At 45.4% G+C, this 15,050-nt stretch overlaps 1 protein-coding gene across 1 annotated transcript; it reads right to left on the bottom strand.

The window, feature by feature from the left end:
* Positions 1–676: 676 nt before the first annotated feature.
* Positions 677–8,234, bottom strand: FUT4 (fucosyltransferase 4). Its single transcript, XM_063642050.1, has one exon. The coding sequence runs from the start codon at positions 3,191–3,193 to the stop codon at positions 1,595–1,597; it is 1,599 nt and encodes a 532-aa protein (XP_063498120.1). The 5' UTR covers positions 3,194–8,234; the 3' UTR covers positions 677–1,594.
* Positions 8,235–15,050: the final 6,816 nt, after the last annotated feature.

The following is a 15,050-nucleotide window of genomic DNA, read 5'->3' as shown; positions in this document are numbered from 1 at the left end:
ATATTGATTTATGGTATCATTAAGACTGTCACAGTAATCAAACAGGTTCTGCCAACTGTTTTATCAGTCACCATTTACTTTTAGGAAGTGACAGATTGTAAGAGCCCTAAAGAGAAGGACTTTGCCTTGTATAATTCTCTATCTTCCCTAGGGCCCCAAGCTCAGTGTTTGGCAGAGTAGGCATGTAATGGCACCTGCTGAATATGCTGCTTACTCAGTAACTTGTCAAGTCAATGCATGTATGTTCAAGATTGGTTCCATAGCACAGTCTCAAGGGCACTGGAAATGTGAGGATATGCTATACCACTACATTGACTGTGAGGGGAACCTGCTAGCACCAGGGAGAAGTGCAGATTTAGCCTTTAACAAGAGACAGAGTAAGTTAATAGTAGGCACTAATGTAGTTCCGAGGATCTAAACATTTAACTAATAACTGACAGAGATAAACAAAAACTGTCACTAACAGATATCATGAAACTTTTTTCCTTTTACATGATTCCATAATGTAGTGCAATACCTTTCACTGTTCTGCAGAGGGTAATGCCAGCACTCCTGCAGGACTGGCATTGCAGTTTAAATTTCAGGTCCAGTAAAGACATGAAATAAATAATTGTGTGGAAGTGGCACTATGGCTTCCTTCTCTTCTGTCTGTAAACACAGACTGGTTTTCTGCGAAGAGGGAACAAGTTTGCTTCTGCTTTATTTTCACATCTGTAATTTTAATATGCTTTTAAAAAACCCAGGTTATAGAAAAACATAAAGACAGAAGAAACAAATTAGGAGATGACTATTCACATTGTAAAGGGATAAATTCTCCATAGGGTTTCATTAAATACTGAACTCCCCTAAGTCAATGAATTTGGGACTTGATTTAAATGCAGCTTTTCAGGAATATATTTCTTATGTAAAGTGAGGTACACCCATGTATTCATCTTAACTTTCCTCCAAGGACAATCCAGCATTTTGCTTCCATTCACAGGACAGGGGAACAGATAGTACTTGTGAAAGAAGTCAGCGGCCCCTCTTGGACTGCCCTCCTCACCTTTTCGCAGGAGCCAAGGCTGTGAGGGAGCCAAGGCTGTGAGGAATCCAAACAAAGTCCCACCTGCAGCCACAGTCCTTCCACTCTCCACCAACAAGGCTCCTTCTACAACCAGAAATTTGCTTCACCTTGGTCCAGAAAAACGTGAATCGGGAACAGTTGTGTATGAGATTTGGAGGCTGCACGGGCCACAAATATGGCCTGTGGCAGATGGGGAAATTCAGAGAAACCGCCTCAACGGCTTCTTGCAGCTAAGCTATTTCATTTCTGCACCGGTTACAAGGTGAGGAAGAGCCCCCTCCTTCACCCCTAAACAATGATGCCCATCAACAGCAAAGGGAGCCCAATTGATAGCTGTGCAAAAAATATGGAAACCGGGCCCCCATCTCTGTGCTGAGTAATATTAATTGGTAAATCGTTTTTTCCCCGTAGAGCAAAAATGGGTGTTTGAAGAACTTACTCCCATGATTCGGCAGTCAAGGAGATGCACAGTAGAGGATCCAAAAGCTGACAACTTGGCCTCCCCTGGGTCGCTTCCAGGGGAGGGCGGCTTCACCGCTCAAACCAGCTGGCCAAGTTCCGTATGCTCTTGGGCCGGTCCCCAGCCCTCTGTACAGCCTGGCACACCCGGCACCAAGGCTCGTCCCAGAAGGAGGTGATGTGGACAGCGTAGCTCCGGCGCCAGTGGAAGTAGCGGCGATAGACCGCGGGGTTGCGGTCGAGGAAAAGCAGGTACGAGGCCAGGGAGGAGGCATTTGGGAAGTCGTCCACGTGGATGAAGGCGCTGCGGGGCACGAAGCGCTCGTAGTTGGCACGGTCTGGGCCCAGCACCACCGGCACCGCCCCAGCGAGCAACGCGTTGCGCCAGAGCTTCTCGGTGATATAATCCAGGTGTTGCGAGTTCTCGAAAGCCAGGTAGAACTTGTAGCGGGCCACTGTGTGCAGGAGCCCAATTTCGGGCACCGGCTGCCCGGGCCCGCCCCGGCCGAACACGTCCACAGTCACATGTTGGCTCAGCTGATGGTAGTAGCGGACCCGGGCCTGGCGCTCGTCCCAGTGGCTCACCACCCATGCCACCAGCCCCTGTTTCCTGGACAGTGACGGGACCAGGCCTGACGGCGGGTCGCCGGGGTGGCTTCTGGGGTAGAGGTAGCCATAAGGCACAAAGACGTCCGAGTCCGCCCGGTAGGACAGCGTCCAGTTGAAGAGGTTACTTGCCAGGCTTCGCAGCCCCGGGGAGTGCGAGGGCGACTCGAAGTTCATCCAAACCCAGCGCTGGCCCGGGGGCCTGGGGCTGGAGATCGCCAGGGCTTCTGCCGCCGCCGCTGCCTCCTCGTAGTCCAACACGCGCAGGTCCACCTCCTCGGCAGTGAGCGCCTGGACGCCCCAGGGCGGGGGCCAGTCGGGGGGTCCCTTCACGAGGTCGCGGTGGTGGAAAAGCACGGCCTGAGCCTCTCCGTAGGACGCGCGGTCGGTGAGCAGGCGGCACCCGCTGATGTTGAAGCGCAGCCGGCAGTCGGGGGGCGGCCTCGGGGCGCTACCGCGCCCCCCGAAGGGCTCCCACCACAGCAGCACGCCCACCGGTCGCTGCGGGGTTGGCGACGCCCAGGGCAGCGGCGGCAGCTGCCCCCAGCAAGCATAGGTGATCAGCGCTGTACACGTCAAGCCGGCGGCCGCCAGCAGCCAGACGGTCCTTGGCAGCGCCCGGCCTCTGCCCCACCCGCGCCGCCAGCCCGCCGCCGCCGCCGCCGTCGGCGAGCCCCACGGCGCCCCCATGGCGCGAACAGGCAGAGCTGCTTCCGCTCGCCACGCGTCCGCAGGCGTGGAGGAGCGGCACCGGCTCTCATGCTGCAGCTGCGGCTCCAGCCGTCGCTGCCGCTCGCCGCTGGCCGGGGAATGGAAGGGGGCGGTGCCGGAATCCAAAGCCCGCGGGCCCTGCCCTGCTCCTCCCAAGTGCCGGGCGGGGCGAGCCACCAGGGCAAGGTGAGCTGGCCAGGACGCCCAACTGGGCACCGCCCGTCCCTTCCTTCCACTGCGCCCGGGGCCGAGCCGGCCCGACCAGGCCCCGGGAGCCTCCTGCGGCGCCTCCGCCCACTCCTTCTCCCAGCCTGCGCCCGAGGGCTTCCGGGCCGCGCCCCACAAGCGCCTCATCCGCTACTTAGATTCTCTCTGAACTGATCCGGTTTCCCTCTGCGCGCGCCCACCGCCCTGGCCCTCGCTCACTGTGGCCCGAACCCTCGCCTTCCAGAGGGAAGGCCTGGTTCATCCCTGGGAAGGTACAGGAGGCTTGAGACCTTCCAAAGCAGCTGCCGCGCAGGAGCAGGCGCGAGAACAGACGGAAGGCGGACCCGGCGCCGCAGAACGGAGAATAGCGGCGGCTTCCTGCTGTTGGGCCTAGCCACCCGCCAGCGACGCCCGCCGGAGGGAGGGATTGAGGTAGGGAGGGAGTCCAGAGGCCGGGGGAACATGCGAGCAGAGGCGCAGCCACCGCGTCAGTGGCCAGGATCTCGTAGCCCGCCGAGACGGTCGGATTGTGGAGGCAGCCCGCAGCGGCGTGGCTTTCAGAGTCTCTGCATTTGATGAAAAACTTGTTTTCAGTGTGAGTGCTCATAAGAACATTCCCTTTGCCTGCCTGCCAGCCCAGTAAAGGATAGAGAACAAAATGTTTTCTTAGCAATCAAAACAGGTTCTTTCCTTTGGTCCCCTACCAAATAAGTCTGACTTGCCGGCTCATAGTCGTATTGCTTGTACGAAGACGCACAGGACTCATAAACCAAAGATGAAGATGTGGCCCCCCCAAGGCCCTTGTCGTCAAGGAATTTATTGCCTGTTCAGTGAGATAAATGAATGAATATCACTATTAATTTTACCAAGCACTTAAGAAACAATTTCTGCACCCATGAAAGTTATGCAAAATAGTTTGGATGATAAAATGATGACGAAGATAAATATTCTAGCACCCAAGTTAAGGGTATAAAGACAGTATCGCACTGGCCTCTTCTACTTTATTAGTGAGGCGACACTGGAGACATCTACGTCTACAGTCACTTGAGAAATTTTTTACCTACGGGTTGAATTTGAATTTCTGGGTGTTGGCTTTGGTTTATGATATTCAACTTTTATGCAGGGGATTTCCAAATAGATCAGGGGCGGGGCTACTGACCTAAGGAGAGGAGGAAGTTTTGAGAGAAGTTTTAGTAGATCACAACTGTGCATCAGTGGAGTCCCACTGATATTAGGGGAGAAATAGACAGTGCTGGGAATGGGGCAATCCTGCCAGGTGTTTTTGATGTTATGCCTACAGAAAATAAATTTGGGTTAGCCATATGAATTTATTGCTAAGAATGTTTTCATTAAAAATCAAGTATAGGCCAGGCGCGGTGGCTCACGCCTATAATCCCAGCACTTTGGCAGGCCGAGGCGGGCGGATCCCGAGGTCAGGAGATCGAGACCATCCTGGCTAACATGGTGAAACCCCGTCTCTACTAAAAATCAAAAAAATTAGCCAGGCGTGGTGGCGGGCGCCTGTAGTCCCAGCTACTCGGGAAGCTGAGGCAGGAGAATGGCGTCAACCCAGGAGGCGGAGCTTGCAGTGAGCCGAGATCGCGCCACTGCACTCCAGCCTGGGCGACAAAGCAAGACTCCGTCTCAAAAAAAACAAAAACAAACAAACAAAAAATCAAGCATAGAGTGTAAAAGCTTCTATAAAAGTGGCTTCCGGTGGCGCTCTCTGCAGGGCCACGGCCTCAGTTTGGAGACTAGATGGAGGGTGTTAGGTGTTCTGGCTAGGCCCATCAACCTAGTGACATTTCCTCCTGCACAGTAAAACCTTTCATAATGCTTCTGGGATTTTTTTGTTTGTTTGAAAAACAGAAATTAGAAATCAAATATTTTATTTGAAATTAGACATTTCAGTGACTTTTCCACTCTTAATTAAACGAAAAAGCTATAAATGCACAAATTATTTAGTTTCAACCAAATAAAGGAAAAAGTGTATTGACGTCTCTTTTTGTGCAATTCAAGAATTTAGCCATTTATTTACATTCTTCTCCCACTTCAGTTAAATAAGACATCACAGATAGAGCCTAACATTGTGTCTGGCACATGGCCGGCAGGCATTTGGGAAATATTACCCTGCTTGATTGCTTCCTTCCACCACTCCCGATTTTCTCTTAAGCCTCCGAATGTTCCAATTAAGCCATTTTTTTACCTGAAGAATGCCCGAGGTCTCATGTATATCAATATTCTTTGTGCCCTCTTACCTTGGTAGGGTTGAGACCACAAACTGCCCCTACTGTACCCTTACTTGGTGTGGGAGGAGGGGATACTAGGCAGTAAGGTGTGTCTGGATCAATGGAAACCAGTCATGACTTAGCAAATTGCTGGTTAAAGATCATACGTGATCATTGTGCATCTCATACATGCACAAACATTCACAGGGGACTGGATTGTTCTTATTTTAAAAGAGTCATTGGTAGGGTAGAGGGGAAGGAAAGGGAGGAAAGGAGTTATGGGAAATTAATAAATTTACTCACTTGTTCATTTAACAAATTGGGAAACAAATGCAAAACACCGTTTCTACCTTCAAAAATCTACAAGAGAAACAGATAGTGGTGAGGGAAGGGATCATGGAAGGATTTGAGAAGGTGGCTCCTGGAATAATTAGGAATCATTACAGTGCAGAGGAAGAGGGCTGAGATATTAGTTTCCACAGAGGGAGCAGCACTGCAGAGGCCAGGGAGGGAATACTGGGGCAGTAGGCGAGGAATTACTAGGGTATAGTTTGGCGAAGGAGATGGGGTTTATCCTGCAGGCTGTCAAGAAAGTCCTTGGAAGGCTTTAACAAAGGAAGGAAGCGATATTCATTTTTAAAACGAATTCTTATTTTTATTATGTATGAGGAGGGTGAGTATATGGATGGGGACATGGCGGGGCTGCAGAATGCTGACTGTTTGTTAATGTAGGCTCTGGTTAATGGGTGTGTTTGGTTAAGGAAATTCATCAAACTGTATGCTTACATATGTACTTTTGTGGGTGGATACTATAGAAAAAAGTTTCTAAGAAAAAATCATTCTGTCATTAGTAAAGAGTGAGTTGGGTAAAAATAGGGTAAGAGTAGGGGTGTGGTGGTGTTCGGTTGGAAAGTTATTGCTGTAATTCAGATGTGAAATAAAGAGGGCCTGAACTGAGACAGTAGCTGTGAGGATAAGGAAGAAAATTAAAGGAGGATAGATTCAGAGAGATTTAGGAGGCTGGTTCCTTTCTTTGGGAAGCCTTTCTGGATACCCACAAACATATATCCAGGGTAGTTTACAGGGCCCTCCTGTGCGCTCTCACACATGCTGCACCTTTCAGAACATCATGGGACATCCAGAGATCATGACTGTTTCATTCATAACTCCATCCTGAACACCCATCATGGAACCAGGTATCTAGTAGTGAATATTTGTTGAATGAGTGTATGCCCTTAATGTATTACCAAAATTATCCGTTGGTATCTCTTTCCCCACTACAAAATGGGAGGACATCGGAGATCTTGGCTTTGTGAGTGACGTGCTATGACCTTAAAATGTCCCTTAAGCTTTCAGTGGAAAATATTGTACATGTCTTGAAATGATATCAAATTAGACTTCTCTCATTGGCCAAACCTGGGATGAGTGCTCATTCTTGAAGCAATCACTGTGGTCAGGGAATGGGTACTCTCTTTAGACCCTCTTCTGGAGCTAGAATCAGTCCCATCTGAATAACAGATGTGGAATAATCTGTTGTTATTGAATAACAGTGCGGGGAGAGAAGTTACCCAAAAGAAAAAATGAGGTGGTGTTACCTGAAAAGAGGGAAAGGATGCTAGGTGGGCAAAAACATGTCTGCTACCCATGTGGAAGGAGATACTACTATTCTGACAATGAAGAGGCTGGACTAAATGAACTCTAAATCATCTTAGATTTAGAACATGGAAGAACAGTCCATGATTCTTTTACATTTGGTGACGAATGATTCTTTGTGCATTTAAAGGCCTCTCAGTTTCCACAAAATATTGCACAGAAAGAACTGGCTTTCAGTTGCCAGCATGAAGATGAGATCAGGCATGGAGAAGGGTCTTTGGACCCTGAGGGTTGCAAAAGTAGTGTAGAAGAAAGCTCCATAATTCAAGACTCAATTTATGACACTGAATGAGCAATGAACTCACAGCATGCCAAAAGTGACCTATTCGGTTCCAAAATTTTATATTGGACAGTATTCTTTGCAAGAACCAAGCCAACTGTGGTTCCTAAAATTCGAACTCATTCCTTATTCTTTATAAACTATCCTAGTTCATTTTAAAGCCTCTCCCAGTGTTAACTCACCAGAGACAGATTTGATGTTTCCTATGGAAGCCCCAGAATAGGTTCTGACTGCCTAGCTTTCTATGTGGAGCCAAGCTCTGTCAGCATAAACTCCCTGAGATTCAGGCTACCCTCAAATGGGTTGTTACCCTTGGTTGGATCTGAGATTTCTGTATCCGAACATTGGCCTGCTAAGTATGTTTTAATTTTGTTTCCTTGAAGAGAGAAAAAGGCAGTTGAGTCCCTTCTTACATTGTGTACTTACCAGGAAATGCTGAGGGCGTCAGTGAGCAGGTGCAGTTGGAATGGCTAATCTGTGTGCAAATAGGTGGAAACAGTTTCCTCTGTCAGGAACAATTTTTTAACCTTGCATAGTTGGACAGATAAGTATGGAATGGACTGTTGGTTAAAAAATCAAAAATTGTGTACAATCAACGACACCCACAATCTATTGTTCATTGCTCTGCTAAATCTTTTATAGAAAAATAAAACTGCTGCTGTAATCCCAGCACTTTGAGAGGCTGAGGTGGGCAGATCACATAAGGTCAGGAGTTCGAGACCAGCCTGGCCAACATGGTAAAAACCCATCTATTCTAAAAATACACACACAAAAAAATTAGCTGGGCATGGTAGCTCATGCCTGCAGTTCCAGCTACTCAGGAGGCTGAAGCATGAGAATCACTAGAACCTAGGAGGCAGAGGTTGCAGTGAGCTGAGATCATGCCACTGCACTCCAGCCTGACTCTGTCAAGAAAAAAAAAAAAAAAAAAAGAAAAGTAAACCTAACACAAATTTATAAGTGCTTTTCTTTTTATCTAAGTGTGAAAATGTACTAGCCCTAAAAGAAATTGTTATAGATAGTCAATATGGGAATTTATTATATTTACTTTAGAGTTATACTTTTTATGCACTCAAGTTCTTCCTGTACACTTACTTGAAAGAATAGGAAATGCAAGAATTGTGGATGCTCAGAAAAATGGACAAAGTGAAGTTTTGGTTAAAATCGGAAATGCAGTCGTCCCTCCATATCCATTTGCACAGAAAGAACTAGCTTTCAGTTGCAAGCATGAAGATGAGATCAGGCATGGAGAAGGGTCTTTGGACGCTGAGGGTTGCAAAAGTAGTGTAGAAGAACCTGCATGGATATCAAAATCTATAGATGCTTAAGTCCCCTATATAAAATGGTATAGTATTTGTATATAACCTGCACAATCATCCAGTGTACTTTAATCTCTAGATTACTTCATAATATCTAATAAAATGTAAATGCTATGTACATAGTTGTTATACTCTATTGTTTAAGGAATAATGACCAAAAAAAAAAAAAAAAAAAAGATGTGTACAACATGTTCAGTACAGATGGAACCATCCTTTTTTTTTCCGAGTGTTTTCAATCCAAGTTTGGTTGAATCCAAGGATATGAAACACACAGATATGGAGGCTGACTGTATTTTCATGATATTTTAAATATTTCAAGGGTTTACCTCTACATTCTCATTAAACTACCTTTTCCTAAAATAGAATTTATTTTCAGTCACATGGAAGAAATTATAGCATACGAGGCTTACACAAAATAAAATTATTTTGACATTGAGATAAACATGTTAACATCATACAGTGCAGTGCCTGGCACATGCCTGACAAATATTTAATACATATTTATTAAATAAATTAATGAATGAATGAACATCACTATTTATTTTACATTTCTTGAGGCACTAATGAAACAATTTAATTCCTGCACTTATGAAAATTTATATGAAAGAATTTGGACTATAAAATAATGATTAAGATAAATATTATGGTACCCAAATATAGGGTAAAAATGGTAACTATCACATTGTCCTTCCCAGATCTAATCCAGATTCACTAACACTGTTCCTTGCCACCATCCGAAGTCTACTTGAATCCTCAAATGAGTTAGCACAAATCCTGTACAGTTTCAGAAACTCAAATATGTGTGGTCTGGGCTTACTGTGGTACCTGCTCTCAGTGCTTCTATGTGGCTGCACCCTAACTCAAGGTAGCCAGGGTCTAACTCAGAGAGGTAGACCAACTCTCTCCAGATGGAGGAAGGATCTTGAGTACCCTCTTCCTCCCCTTTTCTGGCCTCATTTCTTTTTTTTTTTTTTTTTTTGAGACGGAGTCTCGCTCTGTCACCCAGGCTGGAGTGCAGTGGCGCAATCTCGGCTCACTGCAAGCTCCGCCTCCCGGGTTCACGCCATTCTCCTGCCTCAGCCTCTCCGAGTAGCTGGGACTACAGGCGCCCGCCACCACGCCCGGCTAATTTTTTTGTATTTTTAGTAGAGACGGGGTTTCACCATGGTCTCGATCTCCTGACCTCGTGATCCGCCTGTCTCGGCCTCCCAAAGTGCTGGGATTACAAGCGTGAGCCACCGCGCCCTGCCGGCCTCATTTCTTACACAGACCCAGGACATGCTTCATGGAAGAAAATAGAGAAATGATGTCTTTTCCCTACAGGTAGGGTAATTCTTCTTTGACCACACCAACAGCCAATTAGCACAGAACAGTGGTTCTAACTGGGTTCGGTCACATTCCTTCCTATGATTCTTCCTCTAAAAGGGCCTGGGGCACTTGCAATATTAAGAAATGCTTGTTGGATTGAAGTGGACAAAATTAGGGACATATAGTAGATTTTTGACAAGTATAGAAAATGAAAGGGTAAATGCATGTTGCTTATGTTACAAGGAAGAAAACATTCCTGAAGTCGGACAGCCAATTTTATAGTTCCAGATCTTGCTTTCTGTGGCCAAATAAACCACAGCCCAGAAGTCTTGCACAATGTATAAGGGTGAAATCACATTAATAATGCTGGCTATAATAATATTATTTTTAACCACTCCAGAGAAAATGTTTGGTCTGTATTTAATCTTAGTAATGTTTAGTGCAAGTCAATAAACTTTTGGTCATGGGCAGGGGGAGGGAGGGAGGGAGAGAGAGAGAGAGAAAGAGACAGAGAGACATAACTGCATTGCAGGAACAACTGTTCTGGCAGCACCATTGGGCACTGCATGAAAAGATAGCCTCTTTCTTGAGTGAGCTCACTGTTCAAACACTTAGTTTCCTGGATCATCCAAGGCAGCAGGGAAATAGCGGCAAGTCTTCAATGAAAAACATAGATGCATTCTGACCACCCATTCACTGAGCCCACTCTTCATCTTCCACCACTGAATAGCTGTTTAGCTTCCTTGGCTCCTTTGAAGCTCCCCCATTTCCCGATTCACAGTTTGATAAATACTGATGAAGATTGCTAGTAGAGATTTTGATACGATGACCCCAGTATTTGCTGAGTTACTTAAAAAGATAAAACGCTTCAGGTTTTATTTACTTTTATATAATATGGCATGACTCCTTTATCATTATCAGGCTTGTGGTGCTATTTTCAAAGTGTTTCCAAGCAATACAGGACTGAGAATTGTTCTATATTGATATTTGTAGGGGTACATTAGGGTCAGATCTTATTTGGGCTTACAAATCTGCAAAAGCTATAACTTCCATTCAGTAACATTTATTGAATGCCAATTATTTGCCAGGCATATGAGGTGTAACTGAACAAACAAAAAATATCTGCCCTTGTGGGACATGCTGGCTATCATACTCAACCCACCCATTTTAATTATAGCTTCAAAGCAATTCCACACCTGAGTCCAAAGGTTGATGTCAGAAGCTGTGAATGTATTAGACTTTCTTTTTTTTTTTTTTTTTGAGACAGAGTCTCGCTCTGTCGCCCAGGCTGGAGTGCAGTGGCGCAATCTCGGCTCACTGCAAGCTCCGCCTCCCGGGTTCACGCCATTCTCCTGCCTCAGCCTCTCCGAGTAGCTGGGACTACAGGCGCCCGCCACCACGCCCGGCTAATTTTTTGTATTTTTAGTAGAGACGGGGTTTCACCATGGTCTCGATCTCCTGACTTCGTGATCCGCCCGCCTCGGCCTCCCAAAGTGCTGGGATTACAAGCGTGAGCCACCGCGCCCGGCCTGTATTAGACTTTCAGTAACCCTGACCAGATGCCTTTTGAAACCATATTTCCTTGATTGCCTTATCAATTCATCCTTTATGACTTCTGTATTGATCAAGTGTCATTGTCAGAGTAAAAAATTAGACACTTGTCTTTGCAACTTTCTCATCCCCATTTACCATTTGTTAGGCAAGGCTTTTCAGAATGTCAAAAAAAAATTTCAAGTTAAAAGGAAGCAAGTTTCCTTTGGGGGAAGGAGGTAGACATGAGTCCCTCCACCCAATACTTTCCACCCTCTCTCCTTTAGTTATGGAGACGTGATGTGGAATTATAAATTAGAAGGAAGCTATTTAGCCCACAAACATGTGCTCCAAGCCAGAACTGTAATTAAGCCAGATAAAACTAAAGGTAGCTGTATTAATTAGGATTTTTTTGGTTACAAACAGCACGTATAGGGAAAACCACCCATCACAAGCCCTGCTGTCTAGACACAATGTTCAGCAGATCTCTATAACTTTTTTTTTTTTTTTTTTTTTTTTGAGACGGAGTCTCGCTCTGTCGCCCAGGCTGGAGTGCAGTGTCGCAATCTCGGATCACTGCAAGCTCCGCCTCCCGGGTTCACGCCATTCTCCTGCCTCAGCCTCTCGGAGTAGCTGAGACTACAGGCGCCCGCCACCACGCCCGGCTAATTTTTTGTATTTTTAGTAGAAACGGGGTTTCACCGTGGACTTTTTTTTTTTTTTGAGACGGAGTCTCGCTCTTGTCACCCAGGTTGAAGTGCAGTGGCACGATCTCGGCTCACTGCAAGCTCCACCTCCCAGGTTCACGCCATTCTCCTGCCTCAGCCTCTCCGAGTAGCTGGGACTACAGGCGCCCGCCGCCACGCCCGGCTAATTTTTTGTATTTTTAGTAGAGACGTGGTTTCACCGTGGTCTTGATCTCCTGACCTCGTGATCCGCCCGCCTCGGCCTCCCAGAGTGCTGGGATTACAAGCGTGAGCCACCGCGCCCGGCCAGATCTCTATAACTTATTCACCTTGCACAACTGAAATTTTATGCTTTTTGACTAGCAATTCCCCCATTCTCCCTAGCAGTCCCCCACCCCCGCCCTGGCAACTGCTCTTTTATTCCGTGTATTTGACTGCTGTAGATTCCACATATAAATGGAATCATGCAGTATTTGTCCTTCTGGAACTGACTTATTACATTCAGCGTAATGTTCTCCAGGTTCATCCATGTTAACCTCCAATCCCCCGTCTCTCTGTGTGTGTGTGTTTTGATAGGAGCTGAAACATTCTGGAAACTAAGGAGGCGTAGTTCTTAAAATGGACCATGTTGACTACAAAATTGATCACCCTATTTTCATCCAAAGTCCTACTGATTTCTTCCTTCCAGAGTGTAAACTTGCAGATTTCTGTCAGGATTAGGGAGAGAGTAATCTAGGCTATGAAGAACACATAAGGGGTTTCATATGTGTTGTATGGGAGGAGGTGGAAAACTCCTTAAAATGCCAAGTGTAGAAAAATTGGATACAGAATGAATGCTCATCAATAAGGCCGAGGTTAAGTAAATTTTGGTACAGCCATATCATGACATATAACCTATAAAATCATAATTTAGACAAATATTTTACATAGGAAAATGATAATAATGTATGGCTAAGTGAAAAAATGAGGGCCATAAAATGCATATAATATGATACCACGTTTATTAAAACCAAAAACCTCTTCATTTTATAATTTCTATCTCTGTAAATATTTCAGTTGTAAGATAAAGGATGTGTTAATAAGATAAACCATGGGATACAGCTCTTTAAAAATAAGATTAAAGGCTGGGCGTGGTGGCTCACGCCTGTAATCCCAGCACTTTGGGAGGCGGAGGCAGGCGGATCACGACGTCAGGAGATCCAGACTATCCCGGCTAACACGGTGAAACCCCGTCTCTACTAAAAATACAAAAGATTAACAGGGCGTGGTAGTGGGCGCTGTAGTCCCAGCTACTCGGGAGGCTGGGGCAGGAGAATGGCGTGAACCCGGGAGGCGGAGCTTGCTGTGAGCCGAGATAGCGCCACTGCACTCCAGCCTGGGCAACAGAGTGAGACTCCATCTCAAAAAAAAAAAAAAAAAATTAAAAATTTGTCCTAAAAAAAAAAAATCTGCCCCAACGGATGCAGCTGTAAGAAAATAGTTTTCCCAATCAATTTGGTTTTTTATTTTCTACTTTTAATCTGTGTACTTCAAAGATGCTTTTGCCATGACTATTTGGCCAAATTAATTAGTGGGCTGTGGCTGTAATCCCAGCACTTTGGGAGGCCAACGCGGGTGGATTGCTGAAGCCCAGGAGTTTGAGACCAGCCTGTGCAACATGGTAAAATCTCATCTCTACTAAAAATACAAAAATTAGCTGGGCATAGTGGTGCATGCCTGTAATCCCAACTACTTGTGGGACTGAGGCAGGAGGATCCTTTGAGCCCAAGAAGCCAAGGCTGCAGTGAGCTGTGATTGCGCCAGTGTACTCCAGCCAAGGCGACAAGGTAAGAGGAAAAAAAAAGCAGGCTGTAAGCCCTTATGACACCAAGTTATCCAGTATCTGCAGTGACTATTTCTGGCATGAATTGAGGAAACTCTGAGGAAACGGAAACTGAGGACCCTAAGACAGAAACAGAAACAGAAACTGAGAAATAGAAACTAAGGGCCCCGAAACTCAAAGACCCTGGAGCCAGGAGGCAGATAAAATGAAAAGGGAAAGTGAGCAAGTTGCAAACATGTTTGCAAAAAACAGCATTTTTGTTTTATTCCAGATCACAGTAGGAGTGTTTCTAGGGTATTACATCATTAAGTATGAAAATGACTGTTGGCTTAAGATTGCTGTATATTTTTATAATTTTAAAGAAACCTCCTTGTAATCCTCCTTTATTAAGAAAAATACTTATTGAGTTAAAAAGCAAAACAAAACAGTTGCATCATATTATATAGTAACTTTAAAAAACATATTCTATCTTGGGCATTTTAGGTGGCTTCAGTTATTCACTATTATAAGTAATGCCTGTACATGAATCTAGTTGGGAAAATACGCAATGGGGCAATGAAGAACAGAATTCAACTACAAAAGGAACCAGGTCCCCAGAGTGGAATAAGAATGAAACTTTAACACAGAAACAGGGCCATGAGAACAACTCTTAGTAGTAGAGGATGGTCAGAAAAGGAGAGATTCAGAGCACCCAGCCCAGGCAGCAAATCTGAAAATAAATGACAAGGAGCTTGTTTATTGGCAGGAATATAGTGGAAGTGAGAAGGGAAATCCTTGAGCACATTTGTAAAGTCATACTGGGAACTCAGGTAACACTTAACAGGATATCATTTCCAATGGATTAACAAAAGTCTCCCACCCATTGCACTTTCTGTGTGACATCCTAACATACATGCAATGAGGTTGGGGGTAAGAATTTTTAGAAGCTTAAAATTTTAGATTTCTACAAATAGTAAATGCTTTGCCCTAACTAGGCAGTTTTGGGTGTTGTATTTCTTGACCAATTTCAGATGTAATCCCTCAGTTTTAGGCATTGCCCTGTAACACTGTTTTGAAGTAGCCAGTGATGAAAAAGTTCCATAAACAAGGTGGTGGCTGGAATTGGCTTACATGTAGGATCTCATCTAGCAGGCAGTAACTAAATGGAAAATTTTCTATTAAATCTGGAAAGGTTTGGA

The sequence above is a fragment of the Symphalangus syndactylus genome, chromosome 6 (genome assembly GCF_028878055.3).
Source record: "Symphalangus syndactylus isolate Jambi chromosome 6, NHGRI_mSymSyn1-v2.1_pri, whole genome shotgun sequence".
Classification (NCBI taxonomy): Eukaryota; Metazoa; Chordata; class Mammalia; order Primates; family Hylobatidae; genus Symphalangus; species Symphalangus syndactylus.
This window is presented reverse-complemented; position numbering and strand designations above follow the sequence as displayed.